The sequence below is a fragment of the Bufo gargarizans genome, chromosome 1 (assembly GCF_014858855.1).
Source record: "Bufo gargarizans isolate SCDJY-AF-19 chromosome 1, ASM1485885v1, whole genome shotgun sequence".
In the NCBI taxonomy this organism is placed as follows: Eukaryota; Metazoa; Chordata; class Amphibia; order Anura; family Bufonidae; genus Bufo; species Bufo gargarizans.
Genome location: NC_058080.1, coordinates 595,506,709 through 595,530,964, shown reverse-complemented (window position 1 = coordinate 595,530,964; position 24,256 = coordinate 595,506,709). Strand labels below are relative to the sequence as shown.

At 43.0% G+C, this 24,256-nt stretch overlaps 1 protein-coding gene across 1 annotated transcript in view; it reads left to right on the top strand.

Moving 5' to 3' along the window:
* ADAMTS19 (ADAM metallopeptidase with thrombospondin type 1 motif 19) overlaps positions 1–24,256 on the top strand; it is a 355,301-nt gene that overhangs the window by 15,967 nt on the left and 315,078 nt on the right. The window contains exon 2 of the mRNA XM_044291002.1: positions 4,084–4,721. Within this exon, the coding sequence (XP_044146937.1) occupies positions 4,084–4,721 (638 nt within the window). The remainder of the gene's footprint in view (positions 1–4,083; positions 4,722–24,256) is intronic.

The following is a 24,256-nucleotide window of genomic DNA, read 5'->3' as shown; positions in this document are numbered from 1 at the left end:
CGAAAATACGGTCTATATCAATCTGCTCAGCTCCTCTTGCTCTATAACATGCTGCCTACAGATTACTTTGCATTTTCATGGTGACAGGTTCCCCTTTAGAAGACAAGCTGTGTATGGAGACTTAGTGGCAATGCAGCTATCTGCAGGTAGATATTTGGCTTGGTTATTTTCCCTTGTTATGTTTCAAGGCTTGTTAAAAAGTCAGACACTAACTCATAGGTAGCCATATCCAAAAGGTGGCACTAATGAGACAGTTCTCCTTAAAGAGAGCTAGTACCATCCCTAAACTGGTATCTGCTGTCTAATTTTATCATAGTGTTGTATAAAGATTTTTCTGTAGAAGATATACATTTCAGGAATTCCCTTTGTAACCATGAGATCATAAGTCTACAACAGAGTTGGAGGTGACTTCAGGTCTTTTAGCAGGGAAGATAATAGATATGCACCCCTTTACAAAGCAAGGAGCTCACATTAATACTAAATACAGACTATATTGGGGGAAATGTATCAAGACTGATGTCCCCATACTCTAATCTTGATCCCCCTCCGCTGGAGAGAGATGCACCTAATTTATTTAATAGATGGCGCATTAGGAATAGCTCAGGCACTTTGTGTACCTGAAACACAAATAGTCGCCGGATAGGGCCGGAGTACAGTTCAGCTATAACTTGCCAGTTTATGGCGTAAATTATAGTGATGAGCGGGAGGTGCCCTATTAGATTTCGCGATATTTTGCGAATATTCGATTGAATATTCGCGTTATATTCGTCGAAATCGAATATTCGTAATTATTCCAATTATCGCGAATAATATGCTATTTAATTAATCGCGTATTGCGATTTTTCTTTTGATAGTATAAGGCAACGTTCCTATGACTAATTGACTATGGCTAGGCTAATATGTGTATTTTTACGAAATTTCGTAATATTGCTCTAACTTCGTCTTTTAGAAATTTCGTAAAATACACATATAGATTGTAATTTAGCTAATATAGTGCTATAATCCTTTTTTTTTCTCAATTTTTTTTTGCCTCTTCTGCACTTAAAGAGGACCTTTCGCCGATCCTGACATTGTGAACTAAGTATACAGACATGGAGAGCGGCGCCTGGGGATCTCACTGCACTTACTATTATCCCTGGGCGCCGCTCCGTTCTCCCGCTATGCCCTCCGGTATCTTCGGTCACTAAGTTATAGTAGGCGGAGATTTCAGTCACTAAGTTATAGTAGGCGGAGTCTGCCTTTGTTTTGCTGTAGCACTGGCCAATCGCAGCGCAGAGCTCACAGCCTGGGAGGTTATTTTCTCCCAGGCTGTGAGCTCTGCGATGCGATTGGCCAGCACTACAGCAGAACAAGGGCAGACTTCGCCTACTATAACTTAGTGACCGAAGATACCGGAGGGCATAGCGGGAGAACGGAGCGGCGCCCAGGGATAATAGTAAGTGCAGTGAGATCCCCGGGCGCCGTTCTCCATGTCTGTATAGTTAGTTCACAATGTCAGGATCGGTGAAAGGTCCTCTTTAAGTTTTGTAAAATATGTACACTATTAAAAAAATTACTATAGCAGTATATTAGCTAAATTACAATCTATATGTGTATTTTACGAAATTTCGTAATATTGCTCTAACTTCGTCTTTTAGAATATTCGTAATATTGCTCTAACTTCGTCTTTTAGAATATTCGTTATATTGCTCTAACTTCGTCTTTTAGAATATTACGAATATTCTAAAAGACGAAGTTAGAGCAATATTAAGAATATGCGTAAAAAGTTGAAATCTCAATTCGATTATTATAACTTGAATTAATCGGATTGCGATTTCAATTTAGCACTGCTATATTCCATATTAAGCTAGAATTAACGAATATAGAATATAGCAGTCTTCAGTTGAAAGCGCAATTCGATTATTATAACTTGAATTAATCGAATTGCGATTTCAATGTAATTTTCAAATCCGACAGTACATTCTAGTATATGGAGACGTTCCCATGGTGAAGGGGACGCTCCATGAGCACGGAAGTCGGCAGAAGCGGCAACGGGCACTGACTGGAGCAGCTAGGAAGCCAGGAATCCAAAGGACAGGTAAGAACAACTTTAGGGAAGTGGGAAAGAAAAATTTTTTAAAAAATAATAATATTCAATTTCTCGAATATATAGAACTATATTCTAAATATTTGCGAAATCTCGAAGTTGCGATATTCGAGGAAAAAATTTGCAATTCGAATATTCACACTCAACACTAGTAAATTATACTAAATCCTGCAAGCTGCAATAGGCTCTGCTTCTCCCACTAAGCCCTGTCCCTTTTCTCAACACTTTAGAAAATGTGTGAGAAGATCAAAATGTCGCTAATTACAGCGCAAATATGGGACTTTTTAACGCCACCATAGTGGCATAAATAGATTGACAAATCTCCCCCATAGTGTTCATTCTTTTAATTCAGCATTTAACAAGATTATATTAATTGAAATATGTTCCATTGGAAATTACTTCACATGACTATATTGCCATGTATTCAGTATGGATCTTCCAAGATATAGAATCTGGTCTTGAAGGATTAGGAAAACCATTCTTAAAGCGAGGCCTCATGAAAGCCTTACTTGATTTTTCATTACAAGATCTCCCCTTTAAATCTTAAAGTGTAACTGCTGTTTCATTTTTATTTATTTTTTCCTAATGGTGTAGTACACCCTGCTGTATAAGTGCTTTTGTGATTTAAAATGTGATCATTTTCAGTTTTACCTGCTAATAACTCCCACAAATGCATGCTACTTTCCTATTCAACAGCTCTCATCTCACAGCTTTGCCACGTGCAGTCCGTCTTCTCAGTATTATAACAAGAGACGGATGAGCTCTGGGAGGAGGAGCTCAGCCCTGACAGCCTGGAGCTAGGCTGAGGCAGAAAGTGGAGGGGGGTGGGCTGCTTTAGATGGTGATATCTTCTCAATGGTAGCAGCTAGAAATATGCAACTGGTCTTGTTTGAATACTGACAGTCCAGACTTTCATAAATAACCATGACAGAATGACAGCTCTAGTCCAAGCAACAGAGGAGAAATCACTGTTAGAAATACAGTCAGGAATAAACACGGGTAAAATCTGCTTTTACTTTCAGCTTCATTCACAGCATTTCGATTTCTATCATTGATATCTTCCCCTGTACTGAACAGATTTATGTAATTCTGGTATTGTCTGAAAGCTTGGAATGTCAGCTTTCAGACAATAGAAAGCCCATATTTCTAGCTGTCAGTCTGGAAGAGAATGAGGGACAGATGGCTATTAAGAGGTTAAAAGAAATGCTTACTGATTTTATGTAAATGCAGGGTTTGTCTTTGGTTAGCTGTATGTGAGGATACACACTGCTCTGGGTACTGTGGGAAGTTATCTGCGTTCTGATTGGTCCTGCTAGTTCATGTGAGGAGAGCAAGGGCTTATGGGAAGTGAGGAAAATACAGGATGGCCTCCAGGAAGGGCAAACATCATCACAGGAAGAGCAGCAGAGGCCATCTTAGGAAGTTGCTGAAATAAAGGCACAGAGAAATATGGTTGCTAAGGGCTGAATACAGACATCAGGAAGGTAACATTAGCTGAAAAATGCAGCTTTGTGAATGTCTTCCCTTCAGCATCACATATGTTAGGAATTTAATTTTGGTAGTGAAATGGCACTTACACTTTAAAGGGGTTTTGCAGGCGGTATATATATTGATGACCTATCCTCAGGATAGGTCATCAATATCTGATTGTCGGGGTCTGACACCCGGCACCCTTACTGATTATCTGTTTGTAATTACACTGCACTTCTGAGACGACAGGCAGTGTAATAAAGAGGAAGCAGCGCTCACATGGAGCGCCGCCTCTTCTTTAAACAGCTGATAGGCGGGGTGCTGGGTGTTGGACCCCTGCCGATCAGATATTACTGAACTATCCAGAGGATATATATATATATATATATACCGCCTACAGAACCCCTTTATTACCACTTGCACAAGCTGTTAGTCAATTTTTTTTAGACCTTATGCTGACCTTGATACATAAATAGGACCACCACTTCCTTGCAAATAATCTTCTGCCTTGATATTATGTTTTTAAGGTATTATTTCATCCTCCCCATGGGATGAGGAATGGGAAATCATTTTTCCATCTCTTTGGGGCCCACAGGAAAAAGGTCAAGATGGAAGGACTATAGTGGAGTCAGGTGCTCAAGATGCCTACAGAAATTATAGCAATGAGGGTTTTCCTTCACCAAATAATCAGGCTGCGGTTAGTTCAAGAGAAGTTCGTTCTGTATCCTTTCATTCATCTACTCCAAGATATTTCCATCGACAAACAGATCAGGACGAGGAGCAATATGAAGAACATGAGTCTCATGAGCTTTACCATTTTGCCCCTATTCCTTGGTTTTCTAGAGCAAAATCAGTAAATACATCTCCTCCCAGTATTTCTTCATCCACTTTAACATCACGTTCTGGAAAATTTAATAGTTCTATAGTCCAATCAATAGATAACAGTGAAAAGATGAAAGTGAAGATTTCTGCCTTTGGAAAGGACCTGTATCTTCTACTGAAAAAGGATAACCGCTTTTTGTCTCCGACCTTTGTGGTTGAAGAAAGGAAGCGAGACAAGAAGGAGTCATTGAAAACTGGGAATACAGATAGAGATTGCTATTATAGTGGCACTGTTCTTGGACATCATGGATCATTTGCTTCCTTCAGTACCTGTGGAGGATTGGTAAGTTCAAAGTATCAATGTAAAAGTAATTTTTATGGGATAAATTATGTTGTCGTGTTAGTATTACTTTATTTTTCAGACTATAAGATGCACCTAGGATTTGGAGGAGGAAAATAAAATCAGAGCAGATCGCCATTCTTCATCAGACCTCAGATCAGATTCTCATCAGACCCCAATCATCATCAGACCCCCAAATCAGACCCCCATTCTTCATCAGACCTCAGATCAGACCCCAAAATCAGCCCCCAGCTCTCTCAGCCTCAGTCAGGCCCCTCAAAGTCCATCAGCCTGCCATTATACCCCCCAGCCTCCATTAGGCTCAGATCAGCCTCCCATCAGACCCCCATCAGCCTTAGATCATAGGAGATGGGTACAGCCACCGCAGTGCTGCCCTCACCTCTTAGGGGAAAAAAGTGTGTCTTATAGTTGTAATAATATGATATAATATGAGATATATATATATATATATATATATAGAGAAGGAAAGTCCGCAGCACTCCTTTAAGTAAAAAAGTGAAATTTATTCACACATGTCAGACAACGTTTCGGTCCTCTCACAGGACCATTTTGACTTGAAAATGGTCCTGTGAGAGGACCGAAACGTTGTCTGACATGTGTGAATAAATTTCACTTTTTTACTTAAAGGAGTGCTGCGGACTTTCCTTCTCTACTAATTTTGTCCCATATCGAGGGACCACCGCGTGCACCTGCATTATTATATGCACTAAAGGGAGTGCTGCCTGAATCTTTTTATGGATATATATATATATATATATATATATATATAGTTGGTAAAACATCTTTTGAATATTTAATCACTGAATGTAAAATTATTAATCTTGAGAAATCATGTGTGTAAAAAGCATTGAAGTTGACAGTACACTGGCTTTCTAGACACTTCCCTGTGGACCTTTGCTCTTAGATTTTTGAGATTATTATTATTATTCAGTTCCTCTAGTTACAATATTGGTTGGTTAAGTGACCATTGTAAATGGAAAAATAATATGAATTGAGACCGTAACTCTATGGAAAACTAGCAGCTGATTCTGAATCCCTTTAAATCTCAACCCAAAGTAAGATAAATGCCGCGAACAGGCCACATCCCCACTGGGTCCAATTATAGTTTATAGTCAATGGGCTCCGACAGGGAAAGCTATGCCGAATACGACGAAATTCAGCAGGTTGCTCCTCTACCAGAACAGTTAAGCGCTAGCGTGAAACTAGCATAATATGTGCTTATTAGTCAATTGAAACAACATTTTTAAAGATTTTCTACATATCTTAGATCTAGAGGCACTATTCCAAAACTTCCGGTTTGCATGTTCATACAAGCATTTTGTGTAAATCGTTATTACAAATACTGTTGAGCTTCATGTAGATAATATAATTTATTGCTATTGGAGACAATACATAAAATGTTAAGCTCAGATTGAATAAATGATTGAGAAAAAAGTTGTGCCACCCATTAATTGATTATGTTGTTAAAGGGGTTTTATAAGTGTTTTATACTGAAGCTCTATCCTCAGGATAGGTCATTTGTATGTGATCGGTTGGGGTTTGACTTGTGGCGCCCCCACCGATCAGCTCTTTGAAGAGGCTGCAGCATTTCCACTAACACTGCGGCCTCCTCACAGCTCACCAAGCACAGCTCGGTACATTGTACAGTGGCTGTGCTTGGTATCATGGCTCAGCTCCCTTAACTCAAGTGGGGATCATAAACACAACTAGCACTCGCTATCATTTAGTTAACTAAGAATACCTCTATTTCTCTGGACACAAGGACCCATAATGGCAGTACAATCAATGCTATTTTAACAAGGTTATCTCAAGAAGACTATCCTTGTAACATACAGTAAAGTATGACTTTTCCACTCATGGCCTATTTTAATGAGGCAGAATGGTGAGCCCCAGGGTTGCCAACCATCCAGAAATTTCTGGGCAGTCCGTAAACAAATAGGTGACTTTTTTCCTGTGTGCTTGACAAAAAAAATGATGTGTCTGGGATTTTTTTGAGGCTGGTGGTACATTAATATCAGTATACTGAGCTGTAGATATGTATTATAATAAGAAATGAGCTAATCGTCTTCGTATGCTTCATTCGAAGTCGATTCGCATAAAACTTAATTTGAATACTTTACTGAGTGTTTGAATACTGTATTGGCTCCGATAGGCAAAAGTTATTACTTTGCGAAGTCTCGCAAGACTTCGGGTAATAACTTTGTGAATTATTTTTTACTGTAAAATACCTTTGTACCGAACTCGGGTTCAGTTCCAGGTGGTACCTTGGAACCGAACCTGAGTTCGGTACCAAGGTTTTTTACAGTAGAAATTAATTTATGAAGTTATTATAACCCAAAGTCTCGCGAGACTTCGCGAAGTAATAACTTCAGCTCATCGGAGCCAATACATTCTAATACTGTTAGGAGCACTCGCTCCGTACAGTATTCAAACTAAGTTTTATGCGAATCGACTTTGGATGAAGCATCCAAAGTCAATTCGTTCATCCCTAATTATAATCTTTATAATTCATTATGGTTTTCCAATTTGTCTGTAAAAAATGTTGTCTGTCTGTGATTTTGGGATAAGTTGTCAAGAGAAAAGAAAAATTCTGATTGGCAACCCTGGTGAGCCCTTCTACAAGAGACATTTATGGATGGCTATTCACTAGTGTTGATCGAGCAACAAAGCGCTCGGGTGCTCTGGTGCTTGAGTAGAGCACCTCGGAATGCACGGGTGCTCTACAGAGCACCTGAGCACAATGGAAGTCAATGGAAGAACCCGAGCATTAAACCAGGCACCCCCTGCTCTGAAGAGGGGAGGATGCCGGGTTCACAGGAAAAGGTCAGCTATTGATGGAAAACACACTGAAATGGTTCAGGAACAGCATGGGGATGATGTCTGGATTCCCAGGCCTCTGCTGGGAACGATGTTGTCCGAGTAGTACGCCACTTTTACAGACTGACAATAATACGCATAAAACCGAAGATAAAATAGATTTTAGAGGAAAAATTGTTAGGAAACATTCTTTTCTCTATATTTACTTGTATATAAAGTGCAAGTGCTGCCAAAAATTACAAGGAAGAGACATATACAACCTGTATATCACATAATGAAGGGCCTCATTCACATTGTGGTATAATTGTTCAGGTAGTAGGACTCCTACACTCAGAAAGCCTATGCACTAATTGAAAGGGCTGCCAAAAATCACAAGGAACTGGCACTCCAATACACCCTTTATTACACATAAAAGGGGGGCATCATACACACCCTTGAAAAATGATAATTGATGGCCTGCTGCTGACCCTCAAAAACATTAGGAGCAAAAGCCTGCTGGTGACCTTCTAAAACATAAGGGGTGAGGGCCTGCTGCTGATCTGACCATCTAAAACATTAGGGGTAAGGGTCTGCTGCTGAGCTGACCCTTAAAACATTAGGGACGAGGGGCTGCTGCTGATCTGACCATCTAAAACATTATGGGCGAGGGGCTGCTAGTGACCCTCTAAAACATTAGGGGCGAGGGTCTTCTGCTGAGCTGACCCTCTAAAACATTAGAAGCGAGGGCAGCCTAATAAGCATGTTGATATGATGATGGAGGAGGACGAGAAAGGAAGATTGAACCATATACCTTTTTTGTGGGGGTAGGGGTGCATGGGAATACAGTGTATTCAATACACCATAAAAGCCACATTTAAAGTGCCTTTATGTTCAGCCGCTTTCCTCTGGTGGCTTGTTCATTTTAATAAGAGTCAACCTGTCAGCATTTGCAGTTGACAGGCGGATGCGCTTATCAGTTTTTATGCCTAAATACTAAATACACATGACAAAACCTCCAAGGTGTAAAGCGCCAGTTCATGCCACGTGTCCAGCTTGGACACCCAATAGTTGTAAGGCACAGAGGGATCACTGAGGACGCTGACATGGTCTGCTACGTACTCCTTCACCATCTTCCAAAACATTTTACAATTCTGCCGCTGAGGAACGCGTACGGTTCATGACAGCACAGGACTCCACTATGGAATATTGAGGTGCCAACAGCATCAGGCATCCTACCCCTCGGACCCCCTGTGAAACGACATCTGATATAAAGATCAACATACGGCACATCACCAGCCTTTCACAGAGCAGTGTGTAATACGTGAGACATAGTTGGGTCATGTGGGACGCCACGTTTGAGACCTGCTAACCGCTCGGGACGCCGGGTGAGTTTAAGCAGCTGCTGCTGGATGAGCCCACAGGAACAGAAGAGGGGTAAAGTACTCTGCCCTATGGGGCTTATTTAAAAATATTATACCAGTGATTCCTATTGCATGCAGACGCCTGAACGGGTGATCTAGTGCGGACAATCATAAGTGACTCAAGCGCCATCAGGCGATTATATTTAGCGTGGACATACGATTGACGCCGACCTGGCGATGATACATGGTCACAGGGTTGATTGAGTATTACCACATGGACATATGTACACAATTATGTTTTATATTATATGTATGTAGATTTATGAGTTTTATGCCTATACATTAGTTTTATGTGAATAAATAGGATTATTGATATCCTGCCTTGAATGTAGTCAGATATTTGAGTGCCCTCCAATTACTTTATTTATCTGCACTACACTACTTTCACGGTTTATTGCTCGGTCATACAACTTACCACCCAAATGAATTTTACCTCCTTTTCTTCTTACTAATAGAGCTTTCATTTGGTGGTATTTCATTGCTGCTGACATTTTTAGTTTTTCTGATGGTAATCAAAATAGTCTGCAATTTTCTAAAAAAATGTGTATTTTTAACTTTTTCGGGTAAAATTGTTCAAATATAATTACATTTCTATACAAGTTTGTGTCAGAATTGATTGTGCTACATGTCTTTGATAAAAAAAAATCCAATAAGTGTATATTTATTGGTTTGCACAAAAGTTATAGCGTTTACAAACTATGGTGCAAAAATTTGAATTTCCGCATTTTGAAGCAGCTCTGACTTTCTGAGCACCTGTCATGTTTCTTGAGGTGCTAGAATGCCAGGATAGTATAAATACCCCCCAAATGACCCCATTTTAGAAAGAAGACAACCCAAAGTATTCGCGGAGGGGCATGGTGAGTTCATGTATGATTTAATTTTTTTTCACAAGTTAGCAGAAAATGACACTTTCTGAGGAAAAAAAAAAATTAAGTTTCCATTTCTGCTAACTTCTGGCAAAAAAAAAATCTTCCAAGGACTCATTATGCCCCTCAGTGAATACCTTGGGGTGTCTACTTTCCGAAATCTGGTAATTTGTGGGGTGTATCATTTTGGGCGGGGCTAAGTTGTGAGCAACCCTGTAAAGCCTAAAGGTACTCGTTGGACTTTCGGACCCTTTGCGCATCTTGGCTGCAAAAAAGTGTCACACATGTGGTATCGCCGTACTCAGGAGAAGTAGGGCAATGTGTTTTGGGGTGTATTTTTACATATACCCATGCTGGGTGAGATAAATATCTCTGTAAAAGACAATTTTTCCAATTTTTTTAATACAAAGTTGTCATTTTTAAGAGATATTTCTCTCACCCAGCATGGGTATATGTAAAAATACACCCCAAAACACATTGCCCTACTTCTCCTGAGTACGGCGATACCCCATGTGTGACACTTTTTTGCAGCCTAGGTGCGCAAAGGGGCCCAAATTCCAATGAGTACCTTTTAGGAGGGCATTTTTAGACATTTGGATTCCAAACTTCTTCTCACGCTTTAGGGCCCCTAAAATGCCAGGGCAGTATAAATACCCCACATGTGACCCCATTTTGGAAAGAAGACACCCCAAGGTGTGACACTTTTTTGCAGCCAAGATGCGCAAAGGGGCCCAAATTCCAATGAGTACCTTTAGAATTTCACAGGGCATTTTTACTCATTTGGATTCTGTGAGGGGTATGGTGAGTTCATGTAAGATTTTTTTTTTTTTTTTCACAAATTAGTGGAATATGAGACTTTGTAAGAAAAAACAATAAAATCTTGAAAAAAAAATCTTCTATGAACTCGCCATGCCCCTCAAAAGTGATCTTTATAGTGCCGCAGCGATTTTACGGTGTTTTTGCAGTGATCAGAAAAAAAAAATTCTGTCACTGCGGTGGGGCGGACTGAACGCAAGTGTGCGTACAAGATCAGGCCTGATCGGGCGAACACTGCGTTTTTTGTAGAGCCTATAGAGCATGTCCTATTCTTGTCCGCAATTGCGGGCAAGAAAAGGCATTTTCTATATAGTTCTGGCAATGTGCGGATCCGCAAAATGCGGAAAGCACATTGCCGGTGTCCGTGTTTTTCGGATCCGCCGATCCGCAAAACACCTTGCGGACGTCTGAATGGAGCCTTACAGGGGGGTGATCAATTACAGGGAGATGATCAGGGAGTCTATATGGGGTGATCAGGGGTTAATAAAGGCTTATTAAGTGACGGGGGGTGTTGTGTAGTGTGGTGATTGGTGCTACTTGCAGAGCTGCCTGTGTCCTCTGGTGGTCGATCCAAGCAAAAGGGACCACCAGAGGACCAGGTAGCAGGTATATTAGATGATGTTAACAAAACAGCGTCTAATATACCTTTTAGGGGTTAAAAAAATCGCATCTACAGCCTGCCAGCGAATGATCGCTGCTGGCAGGCTGTAGATCAACTTCTTAGCTGCACGTCGCTGTGAACGCGTGCGCATGAAATCGCGCCTCTAGCGAGATGACGCGTAGATGCGTCAAGGAGGAATAACCCGGCCGCCCACAGGACGCATCCCTGCGTTAGGCGGTCGGGAGATGGTTAATACATCGTTCTTTGTGGTTACCACTAAAACTGTACCCGCGTTTATTTCCGAATCTTCTGATGTATTTTCTAAGAGTGGTAACCAGGAGTTACCTCCACGTCGGTAATATGATTGTCCTGTCAATTTTATTCCCGGAGCTAAACTGCCCAAATCTCGGTTGTATAATCTTTTGGAACCCACAAGAAAGGCCATGCGAGAGTATATCACTGAGAGTTTAGCGAAGGGACATATCAGGCCATCCAAATCCCCAGTGGCCGCTGGGTTTTTCTTTGTGAAAAAAAAAGGATTGTACTCTTAGGCCATGTCTGGACTTCCGTGAGCTCAACCGTATTACCGTCTGTGATACTTACCCCTTTCCTTTAATTCCAGATTTGTTTAATCAGATTGTCAGTGCCAAGGTGTTCTCTAAATTGGATCTAAGGGGGGCATATATTTTGGTACGGGTCAAGGAGGGGGACAAATAGAAGATGGCTTTTAAAACCCATGAGGGTCATTTCGAGAATATGGTCATGCCCTTTGGGTTAACCAATGCTCCAGCAGTTTTTCAACACTTTGTCAATGACATCTTTTATAATCTGGTCTGGAGGTTTGTTGTTGAATATCTGGATGACATACTTATTTATTCTCCAGACATGGAGACTCATCAGGATCATATGAGACAGGTGTTACAGCAAGTTGTATGTTAAGATGGAAAAGTGTGTTTTTGCAGTTCAGGAAGTGCAATTACTTACTCTCATCTCCAGGTTTTCGTATGGATCCCGAGAAAGTCTGTGCAATGTTGGACTGAAAATCTGAAAGAGCTTATGCGGTTTTTGCGGTTCACCAACTACTACCGTAAATTAATCTCCAACTTTTCGAATGTGGTTAAACCTTTAACAAACATGACTAGGAAAGGTGCCGATGTCGCATTTTGGTCTGATGTGGCATTACAAGCCTTTTCTGCAGTGAAGGAATGCTTTGCTTCAGCCCTTATTCTGGTGCAACCGAAAGTCATTCATTGTAGAGGTTGACGCATCTGAGGTAGGGGCAGGAGCAGTTTTGTAGCAGGGTCCTTTATCTAGTAAATGGCGCCGATGTGCTTTTTTTCTCCCAAAAACTATTGACTGCTGAAATAAATTATTATTTGGGTAATAAAGAATTGGTGGCCATTAAGTTGGTTTTTGAGGAATGCGTCATTGGTTAGAAGGAGCAATTCATCCTATTACAGTGATTACTGATTATAAGAATCTGGCTTACCTGGAGTCGGGTAAATGACTGAACCTAAGGCAGGCCAGATGGTCTTTGTTTTTCACCAGATTAACTACATTTTCACTTACCACTCTGGGGTTACGAACATCAAGGCGAATGCTTTGTCACGCAGCTTTCCTGGTGATGGTGGGGTTTGATTCTAAAGATCATAGTCCTATTTTGTCTGAAGGGGTAGTCATTTCCGCCCTATATCCTGATCTTGAGACAAAGGTGTTAGAGGCCCAGGAGGATGCACCAGACTCTTGTCCTCCGGGGAAATTGTTTGATCCCTCCGAATTACGTCACAAGGTGTTCGAAGGAACATCACTGTACGGTGCGTGCTGGACACCCTGGGAGCAGATCCACTGTCGATCTCATCTCTCGTAGATTTTGGTGGCCAGGGCTGCGTAAGTGTGTTAAAGACTATATGTCAGCCTGTTGTACCTGTGCTCGTGCTAAGGTGACACATACTCGACCTTCCAGATCCCTTCTTCCGTTACCCATCCCATCCAGACCTTCGACTCTTCGACTCATTTGTCAATAGATTTTATCACGGATTTACCAAAGTCTGTGGGAAAACCCGTGATTCTGGTGGTAGTTGATCGTTTTAGTAAGATGGCTCATTTTATAGCAATATCTGCTTTACCTAATGCCAAAACTCTTGCACAGGTGTTCATTGATAACATTGAAAAAACTGCATGGCATTCCCTCTGATGTGGTGTCTGATTGGGGGAATCAGTTTGTGTCCAGATTCTGAAAGGTGTTCTGTACTCGACTGGTGGTACAATTGTCCTTTTCTTCGGCTTTTTATCCTCAGTCGAATGGACAGACTGAGCGCACTAATCAGGATCTGGAGACTTACTTGAGATGTTTTGTTTCAGAGAATCAGGAGGAGGTGACTTTTTCCTTTTCCTAGCATTAAGGCCTAGTGGCTTTACTTCTGCCTCCTGGTTGTTAGTCTGGTGTTTCCTCCTATACCTCATCCGTGACAACAGAGAGCCTTTATAGCGGTGTAGAACATTGTGCCTTGCAGTAACATGCATAGGGAGTCTGCTCTGGTACTTAAAAAATACTGTGAGTCAGTATGACATTCAGATGATAGGCGTCACTCTTTGAATCAATGCACACTTCACTTATTTGGGCAGTCACAGGGCCAAAACTGACCAAATAACTCAAGTATGAACTCAGCCTTACAGGTCGATGTTAGCGCCAAGAAGAAGGGCACTCCTTTTACACCATCGTCAGCTGACTCCACATAGAACCTGTTCTATTAAACGCTTATACAAGTAGAGCCTCCCTGGAGAGGGTGTCAGCAGCAGTGACGGCCAGTTCGCCGTGTTCGCCCGCAAACACATGCGGGCTGCCATATTACCTCACAAGTCCGGGGATGCACAGGTAAGCCCTTCCGAGAACAGCCGCCGGGGGCCTTCATTGGGCTGTTCTCGGAACTGCCTGCTCCCGGTGACGGCATTTGTTTCAGACCAGCTCGCTGTGCATGCACAGGTAAGGGCTTACCTGTGCATCGCCGGACTTGTGAGTTAAGACGGCTGCCCACATTTGTTCGCGGGTGAACAAGGCAAACTGGCCATCACTGGTCAGCAGTATGTTTGTGTTGACGTCACTGTTATTTTGCCCTTCCTCTGATCCATAAGAACAATAACCTCCCAAAAAAACGGATTCTGTCTGTTGAGCATCTGCCTTCACTCGGTCAGCATTTGGTCATTAATCCATCAGTATTGCTAATGCCAAAAAAACAGGAATGCATTCAAAACAGAAATGACACGTGAATGGAATATTTGCATGTCTTCTGTGTTTTGAACCGACTTCTGCTTTTGGCTACCAAATCACAAGCCAATTCTGAGAGGACCATTCAGGACTTAGAGCCGCTAAACAGACAGGATCCGTTATGCGTCTCATTTTTCCTTCCTTCTGATAGATCATAAGAAGGGTCAAATAAATGATGTCAGCCAGGCCGAAAGTCAAAATAGTGGCCTAGTCATGAAGTGGGCAGGGTGGAAACAGCATGAGAAGTCCACAGAGTGGCCCTATGACATAGTGGTCAGGTGGAAGCAGCATGAGGAGGCCACAATGACAGTGTGGAGGATGGCAGCAGCATCGGGAGGAGGCCACAGAGTAGCACAATGACAGTGTGGAGGTGGTGGCAGCATCAGGAGGCCACAGAGTAGCAATGTGACATAGTGTGGAGGTGGCATCAGCATGAGGAGACCACAGAGTGACCCGGTGACAGAATGGGGAGGTGGATGGCAATACCAGTACCAGCTGAAGATGGTGGGCGAATAAAAGAGCACATAGCATCAGATGTGTGGCATCAGGCGGGTGGCAGCATCAGAGTAGTAGCTGAGGCAAGTAGCCAGAAGAAACCGGTCTCTTTTGTCAAAGTGTTGGTGTGGCACCATGGATGATCTAGTCTGATACATCAGGCATTGGTGGGTGGAAATCCTGGCTAATCCACACCTGATTCACAAAGGTCAGTTGCTCCACATTTTGGGTGGATAGGTGAGTTCTTCTTGGGGTAACTATGGCCCCCGCCGCACTAAACACCCGCTCTGATGCCACACTACTGGCCGGGCAGAACAGCTTTTCCAGGGCAAACTCGGCCAGTTGCGCCCAAAAATCCAGTTTGGCTGCCCAGTAGTCCAGCAAATCTTCAATCTGGGGTGGCAGGGTTCTGTCCAAGTATGCCACCACCTGCTGGTTCAGGTTCAGCTCCAGGTCTAAATGCTGCTGCTGGTTAGTAGTGTCTTCATTAGGCGGGTGAAGAAAGCTGCTCATCAGCAAATCTGGCAGGCTGGACAACCACATCGGAGCCACGGTTCTCCCAGGCAACTTTATGGTGACGCTGCATATGTTGATGCAGGGTCGTGGTGCCAACATTGACACCCTGGCCACGCTTCACCTTCTGCCCACAGATTCCACATATGGCCATGTTCACCTCCTTCGACGGCTTAACAAAAAACTGCCACATCGCAGAGTAGGTGATTTTACCCGCAACACTACTCACTGACTGCTATCGCTGCTGCCTCTGTGAACCCGTGCACCGCTACTTCCTGGGCAGGTAGACTCCTACGAATCGAGTGGTCTACCCTGGACACGTTTGTCTGCCGACCTCCCACTGCTGCCACCCTGCTGACTCCCGGCCATGCTAATGACTTTCTGGCTCAGCCGCTGCCTCATGGGCAAGCTGCCACCCTATTAGCTACATCATTGAGTACTGTCTGCACGTCACTGATGTCCGCCTCAACCGTCTCTGGGTCAGGAGCCTGACCTCTTGCAACACCAGTTCCCATGCCACGCTCCTCATCACTACTTGCCCGACTAGTGGAGGAAGCGGCGGATGTCTCCTTCTTGGCATACCAGTAGCTGCTGACTGTCTTCTTGTAGCTCGTCCTCACTGTTTTGTGGAGCTGAGCCCACAGCATACAATACTTCTCTGGCTGAGGGAACATTAAAGGACAGCAGCAGGTTGAGGACAAGTGAGGGCACAGGACCTAATCCCGGGCAGGGCCGTCTTTACCAAGGGGCAAAAGGGGCAGCTGCCCCAGGCCCAGTTGCTCCTGGGGGGCCCAAGGCAGCTGCCTCTTGAGCCCTGCTAGCTACTGCCCCGGGTGTCAAGCTGTCTGTTTACTTTAACGTTGTGATCTAGGACCTTAATGACATCATCACCATGTGACCAGTAACCTAGCAATTACTGGTCACATGGCTATGAGGTCATCACAGGTCCTATCAGGAGTGTTGCAGAAGTTAACTGTGGAGCTTTTTTTTGTGAAGATTACATCAGAAAAAGGTGACAGGGGCTGTTATGATAATATACTGTAAACTACTGTATAGTGGGGTGCTGTATATTGTGTGGGGGCCTGTATACTGTGGGGGGGGGGCTGTATATTGTGTGGGGGCCTGTATACTGTGGGGGCTGTATATTGTGTGGGACTGTATACTGTGTGGTGGGCTGTATACTGTGGGGGGCCTGTATACTGTGGAGGCTGTATACTGTGTGGTGGGCTGTATACTGTGTGGGGGGCTGTATACTGTGTGGGGGCCTGTATACTGTGGTGGGCTGTATACTGTGTGGTTGGCTGTATACTGTGGGGGCTGTATACTGTGTGGGGGGCTGTATACTGTGTAGGGGGGCTGTATACTGTGTGGGGGGCTGTATACTGTGTGGGGGGGCCTGTATACTGTGGTGGGCTGTATACTGTGTGGTGGACTGTATACTGTGTGGGTGGCTGTATACTGTGAGGGGGGCTGTATACTGTGTGGGGGGGCTGTATACTGTGGGGGGCTGTATGCTGTGTGGGGGCCTGTATACTGTGTGTGGGGCTGTATCCTGTGGGGGGGCTGTATACTGTGGGGGGCCTGTATAGTGTGGGGGGCCTGTATAGTGTGGGGGCTGTATATTGTGGAGTGCTATACTGCTGTACTGTATACTGTGGGGGTCTGTATACTGTGGGTGCGGTATAGTGTGGAGTGCTATACTGCTGTACTGTATAGTGTGGGGGGCTGTATCGTGTATAGTTTGGGGGGCTGTATATTTTTGTGAAGATTACATCAGAAAAAGGTGACAGGGGCTGTTATGATAATATACTGTAAACTACTGTATAGTGGGGTGCTGTATATTGTGTGGGGGCCTGTATACTGTGGGGGGGGGGCTGTATATTGTGTGTGGGCCTGTATACTGTGGGGGGCTATATATTGTGTGGGACTGTATACTGTGTGGTGGGCTGTATACTGTGGGGGGCCTGTATACTGTGGAGGCTGTATACTGTGTGGTGGGCTGTATACTGTGTGGGGGGCTGTATACTGTGTGGGGGGCTGTATACTGTGTGGGGGCCTGTATACTGTGGTGGGCTGTATACTGTGTGGTTGGCTGTATACTGTGGGGGCTGTATACTGTGTAGGGGGGGCTGTATACTGTGTGGGGGGGGGCTGTATACTGTGTGGGGGGCTGTATACTGTGTGTGGGGGCCTGTATACTGTGGTGGGCTGTATACTGTGTGGTGGACTGTATACTGTGTGGGGGGCTGTATACTGTGTGGGGGGCTGTATACTGTGGGGGGCTGTATGCTGTGTGGGGGCCTGTATACTGTGTGGGGGGCTGTATCCTGTGGGGGGGCTGTATAATGTGGGGGGCCTGTATAGTGTGGGGGGCCTGTATAGTGTGGGGGTTGTATATTGTGGAGTGCTATACTGCTGTACTGTATACTGTGGGGGTCTGTATACTGTGGGTGCGGTATGGTGTGGAGTGCTATACTGCTGTACTGTATAGTGTGGGGGGCTGTATCGTGTATAGTTTGGGGTGCTGTATACAGTGAGGTGTTGTATACTGTGAGGTGTTGTATACTGTGGGGTGCTGTATACTGTGGGCTGCTATACTGCTCTACTATATACTGTGGGGTACTGTATAGTGTGGGGTGCTATACTGCATACTGTGTGGTGCTGTATACTATAGGGTGCTATACTGCATACTGTGGGGTGCTGGGGTGCACTGTAACACTAGGGTGAGCCGAGCCCTGGTCTCCTTCCTGCAGAGCGGTGCCCACTTCCAGCCTGAGCCCAGCTGCCCAGAGCACTGATCCTGAGCCACTGGAGTCTTCAGAACTAGAAGTATTTACAGTCATTTACTGGACTCTACCAGATGTGTGGATTTTTTGTGTGTGTGTTGTGGTGGAGGGCGTGATTGCCTGCTAAGGTGTGGGAAGGCGGGATCCAGGGGGCCCAAGTAAATTTTTGCCCAGGGTCCAATCAATATTAAAGACGGCCCTGATCCCGGGCCATGCCAACTAAGGGTTGTGTCTGATGTCACTTGCGAGGAAGTCGAAGATCAACCATTCAAGAACCGCTGGGTTGCTGGTCACAACTAGTGTTGGGCGCAAATATTGAAATCGCAAATATTAATCGCGAATATCGGCACTTCGAGAATTTTGTGAATATTTAGAATATAATAATGTATATTCGTATTTTTGAATATTCTAGATTTTTTTTTTCATCTGAACCCATGATTCCTCCCTGCTTCTTGGTTGTGGGCCAATGAGAAGACTGCAATGTCTTTGTCTGAACTTAGCAATATCCCTAGCAATCAATAGGAAAGTTGAATACCCCTTACTTTATAAGAACCTCCCCAGCAGCCATTTTCCACAGTTTTTTTTAAAGTTCTGAGAAAGACAGCAGTGTCATTACATCAGATAGATAGTTAGCAAATTCGGACTCTACCATTTGAATGTCTCAACAGAAATCGAGACTCATCAGACCAGGCAACATTTTTCCAGTCTTCAACAGTCCAATTTTGGTGAGCTTGTGCAAATTGTAACCTCTTTTTCCTATTTGTAGTGGAGATGAGTGGTACCCGGTGGGGTCTTCTGCTGTTGTAGCCCATCTGCCTCAAGGTTGTGCGTGTTGTGGCTTCACAAATGCTTTGTTGCATACCTCGGTTGTAACGAGTGGTTATTTCAGTCAACGTTGCTCTTCTATCAGCTTGAATCAGTCGGCCCATTCTCCTCTCACCTCTAGCATCAACAAGGCATTTTCGCCCACAGGACTGCCGCATACTGGATGTTTTTCCCTTTTCACACCATTTTTTGTAAACCCTAGAAATGGTTGTGCGTAAAAATCCCAGTAACTGAGCAGATTCTGAAATACTCAGACCGGCCCGTCTGGCACCAACAACCATGCCACGCTCAAAATTGCTTAAATCACCTTTCTTTCCCATTCTGAAATTCAGTTTGGAGTTCAGGAGATTGTCTTGACCGAGACCACAACCCTACATGCATTGAAGCCACTACCATGTGATTGGTTGACTAGATAATCGCATTAATGAGAAATAGAACAGGTGTTCCTAATAATTCTTTAGGTGAGTGTGTATATGTATATATATATATATATATATATATATATATATATAAAATTACAGATAGTTAGTGGGAGATAATCCGTGTAGGTTATATCCTGATATAGTGTAGCTGTTGCAGGTAGTGTTCTGCTGTCCATACATACAGTACATGCTACAGACATTTTGCTGTGATGTCACAACAATACATAATTCACCAATCAGTAATATGTAGTCAGACCTGCTAAAATGGGAAGTTTCACGTATTGCGCCAAAATATTCGCATCATTAGTGCCGATTAGCACAATTGCAAATATATTGGAGCACTCTATCTGCATATAAAGCCATTTTTAATGTTCTGCCATGCCAACCATTTTCTCCAGTCTCAGGAAACTTCTAGCAGCTTGGAAAATGTAGCAAAAGTGACCCACGCCTTTATTGCGCGTGCATTACATTAATATTACATTGCCGATTTTCGCAATCAAGAAAATAATCGCAAATTTGCAAATATATGGCAAATATTCTACAAAATATTTGTGAAATATCGCAAATTCGAATATTGCCCCTGCCGCTCATCACTAGTCCCGACATGACCGTTAGCTGACACTAGGAGCTCAGGCCTCTCGAGGTGACCCCTGCTGCCACGTCTTCTTACTCTGCTGCGACCTCTGACTGTGCCAGAAGCATTTAGGCCTCTGCCACTCCCCTGTGCAGGGCCTAGCACTTCTCTATCTGACATACTGTTAGATCAAATAAATAAATAAATAAAAAGGAAATTAAAACACCCCTCAAAAAATCTGTAATTTTCTCACTTCACCACATAATGGTTAATAAGCCCTTTTTTTACCACTAATACACACAAAAAAGGGCTTTAGAACATATAATTGCACCGCTGAACGGCAAATAGGCCCTTATTTTTTTCCACTTATACACTCCACAGAAGGCTTTAGAACATATAACTGCACTGCTGAATGGCAAATATATTTTTATTTCACCACTAATACATGGCAAAAAGTGCTTTAGAACATATTACTGCACCACTGAATGGCAAATAAATTTATATTTGCACACTATTACACGACAAAAAGGGCATTAGAACATATAACTGCACCACTGAACGGCAAATATATATATTTTCTTTTTCCACTAATACACGCCACAAAAGGCTTTAGAACATATCACTGCACCACTGAAAGGCAAATATACTTTTTCTTTTTCCACTAATACACGCCACTAAAGGATTTAGAACATATAACTGCACGGCTGAACGGCAAATATATTTTTTATTTTTTCACTAATACACTTAACAAAAGGAAAGGATTTAGAACAGATAACTGCACCGCTGAATGGAAAATATATTTTACTTTTGCCACTAATACATGACGAAAAGGGCTATAATTTTAGCACTTCAACACACAACAGCTAATAAGCCCTTTTTTCCCATTAATACAAGCCAAAAAATGCTTTACAACATATAACTGAACCACACTAGGGCAAATAAGACATAGAAATATTTCCTTGTAATAACCTCTGTATAATGGCAATTTGGATCCCCAGTCAGTGCAGCAAGGTGTAATAGGATTTTTCCCATTACCCAGGCTGTAACCTCCCCTACTGAACCCTGTTCAACATAAATGCTGTTTAATGATTCCTACCTATTCTTTTCCTACACCTTGAATAATCTTTCCCTGCAAATCGCTTTTTTTAGCACAATTAAGTTTTTCCTAGCACTGTCCCTATTGCCTGCTGACATCTCTTCCTGCACTAAGTACACTGGAAAATTGCAGAATCCAAGATGGCTGAGGCTATTTATAGGGCTGTTATATCACAGGGGGGCTGGCTGCTGATTGGCTGCATGCATGGCATTAGGGGTGATCCTGCCTTCCCATAGTTCCTTGCTCCATGTCCTCACACGTGCAGCAGCCATTTTAGGTGTGAATCAAATTTTTACTGAAATTCAGATCAAATTCCACTTCGTCAGCTTTGTGTGGCTTATCTCTAATCAAGACTGAGCAGCCTAACAGAAAAACTCACCAACATGTACAGAGTAGTATATGCAAGTGCCAGAGTGTAGTGTGTAGTGAGGCCTCACTCCCTCACCACACCCTAGGCATGTCTTTAAGTGGTGTCAATCAGTGCTGCTCGCATTCCCGAAGAAACCCTTTAAGAAAATCCAAACATTTTGCAAGACTTTCAGATGTCCATAGAGAACATAAAGGTGTCCCCCCCCCCCCTTCCATAGCGGTAGTCCGGGGGCACGCGTGCACTAGTGGCAGAATGGATCCGACAGACTGTTCACCCAAAGGAACAGCCTGCCGGAGTTCCTTGCCGCTAGTGTGAAAGGACACACGTACAATGGTTACACAGCTGAGATCAGCTACATAACAGAGTTGGGGATATGGCTAATATATCAATGAGCAGCATTTGTAAAGAAACAGATGTATTTATGTTCAGACTATATCCACAGCCATAAATGTGATGACAGAAATTAATAGCTCTATAGCAAATGTTTTATTTCACACCAGATGTATCTGTAATCTAATCTTAGAGCAATGTGGTCATTGTATAAAGCACATTGTGCAAGTACAAATGCCCGGCACCAAGGCCATGTTTTTATCAAGATATTCCTTTGGATATACTATAATAACAGCATAATAGAAACAACATGGAATTAGCCAGGAAAACATTTGGCCACTGTACTGTTCTGTGATTTTAAAGGATTAATTTGATGTGGTCTTATATCACATAATGGTTCATTTTTTGGTTCATTTTTTTGGAGTCATTTATTATCTAGAAATACGCCTATATTAGGCGTATGTCTGGTGCAATCTGTGATTTCTTCCAGCTCACGCTAGGTCTAAAAAGGTGGGAGTAGCGTAGGTGGGGAAGGGGGCAGGCCAGCAGGCCCATCTCATTCATCATTTTTACGCCTGCTTTAGGTGTAGAAAATGGTCTAAATGTAAAACAGCTAGGCAGCTGACCTACATTTAGACTGATGCTGGATGCGCCAAAGTTATGTAGCGGCTAGCACCTCTTTGTAACTTCAGCGGATCCACTGCCAGATATAGGGGTTATAAAGACTGACGTCTAAAACGCCGTAACTAATAAATGACCCCCTTTGTGTTTCAATTCATCATTGTTTTTAAGAATTAGTGATACAGAGCAATTTTGTTTATGTTTATGTATAGATACAGTTGCAAGAAAAAGTATGTGAACCCTTTGGAATGATATGGATTTCTGCACAAATTGGTCATAAATTGATCTGATCTTCATCTAAGTCACAACAATAGACAATCACAGTCTGCTTAAACTAATAACACACAAATAATTAAATGTTACCATGTTTTTATTGAACACACCATGTAAACATTCACAATGCAGGTGGAAAAAGTATGTGATTCCTTTAGCAGCAATAACTTCAACCAAACGTTTCCTGTAGTTGCAGATCAGACGTGCACAACGGTCAGGAGTAATTCTTGACCATTCCTCTTTACAGAACTGTTTCAGTTCAGCAATATTCTTGGGATGTCTGGTGTAAATTGCCTTCTCGAGGTCATGCCACAGCATCTCAATCAGGTTGAGGTCAGGACTCTGACTGGGCCACTCCAGAAGGCATATTTTCTTCTGTTTAAGCCATTCTGTTGTTGATTTACTTCTATGCTTTGGGTCATTATCCTGTTGCAACACCAATCTTCTGTTGAGCTTCAGCTGGTGGACAGATGGCCTTAAGTTCTCCTGCAAAACATCTTCATAAACTTGGGAATTCATTTTTCCTTCGATGATAGCAATCCATCCAGTCCCTGATGCAGCAAAGCAGCCCCAAACCATGATGCCCCCACCACCATACTTCACAGTGGGGATGAGGTTTTGATGTTGGTGTACTGTGCCTCTTTTTCTCCACACATAGTGTTGTGTGTTTCTTCCAAACAACTCAACTTTGGTTTCATCTGTCCACAGAATATTTTGCCAGTACTGCTGTGGAACATCCAGGTGCTTTTGTGCAAACTATAAACGTGCAGCAATGTTTTTTTTTGGACAGCAGTGGCTTCCTCTGTGGTATCCTCCCATGAAATCTATTCTTGTTTAGTGTTTTACGTATCGTAGATTCACTAACATTGATGTTAGCATATGCCAAAGACTTTTGTAAGTCTTCAGCTGACTCTCTAGGATTCTCACCTCATTGAGCAGTCGGCGCTGTGCTCTTGCAGTCATCTTTAAAGGACGGCCACTCCTAGGGAGAGTAGCAGCAGTGCTGAACTTTCTCCATTTATAGACAATTTGTCTTACCTTTTTTATAGGGCAGGGCAGCTGTAACCAACACCTCCAATCTTATCTCATTGATTGGACTCCAGTTGGCTGACACCTCACTCACTGTCTATTGTTGTGACTTAGATGAAGATCAGATTACATTTTATGACCAATTTGTGCAGAAATCCATATCATTCCAAAGGGTTCACATATTTTTTCTTGCAACTGTATGTAGTCCTGCTCTCAAAGAAGTGGCTACAACTATATAAAGTCTGGGCAATGCCCTTTGAACTGAACTGCTTGGACTCCAGACTGATACATTGTAGTAAACTGATGTTGCTGATAAATGTTAGTGAAGATATGAACAGGGCTGTATTTATAGCTTGGCACCAAGTCTAAATACTCCCTATCAGGCTCGGGATAAGGGGAGTGATAGACGGAGTAGCAG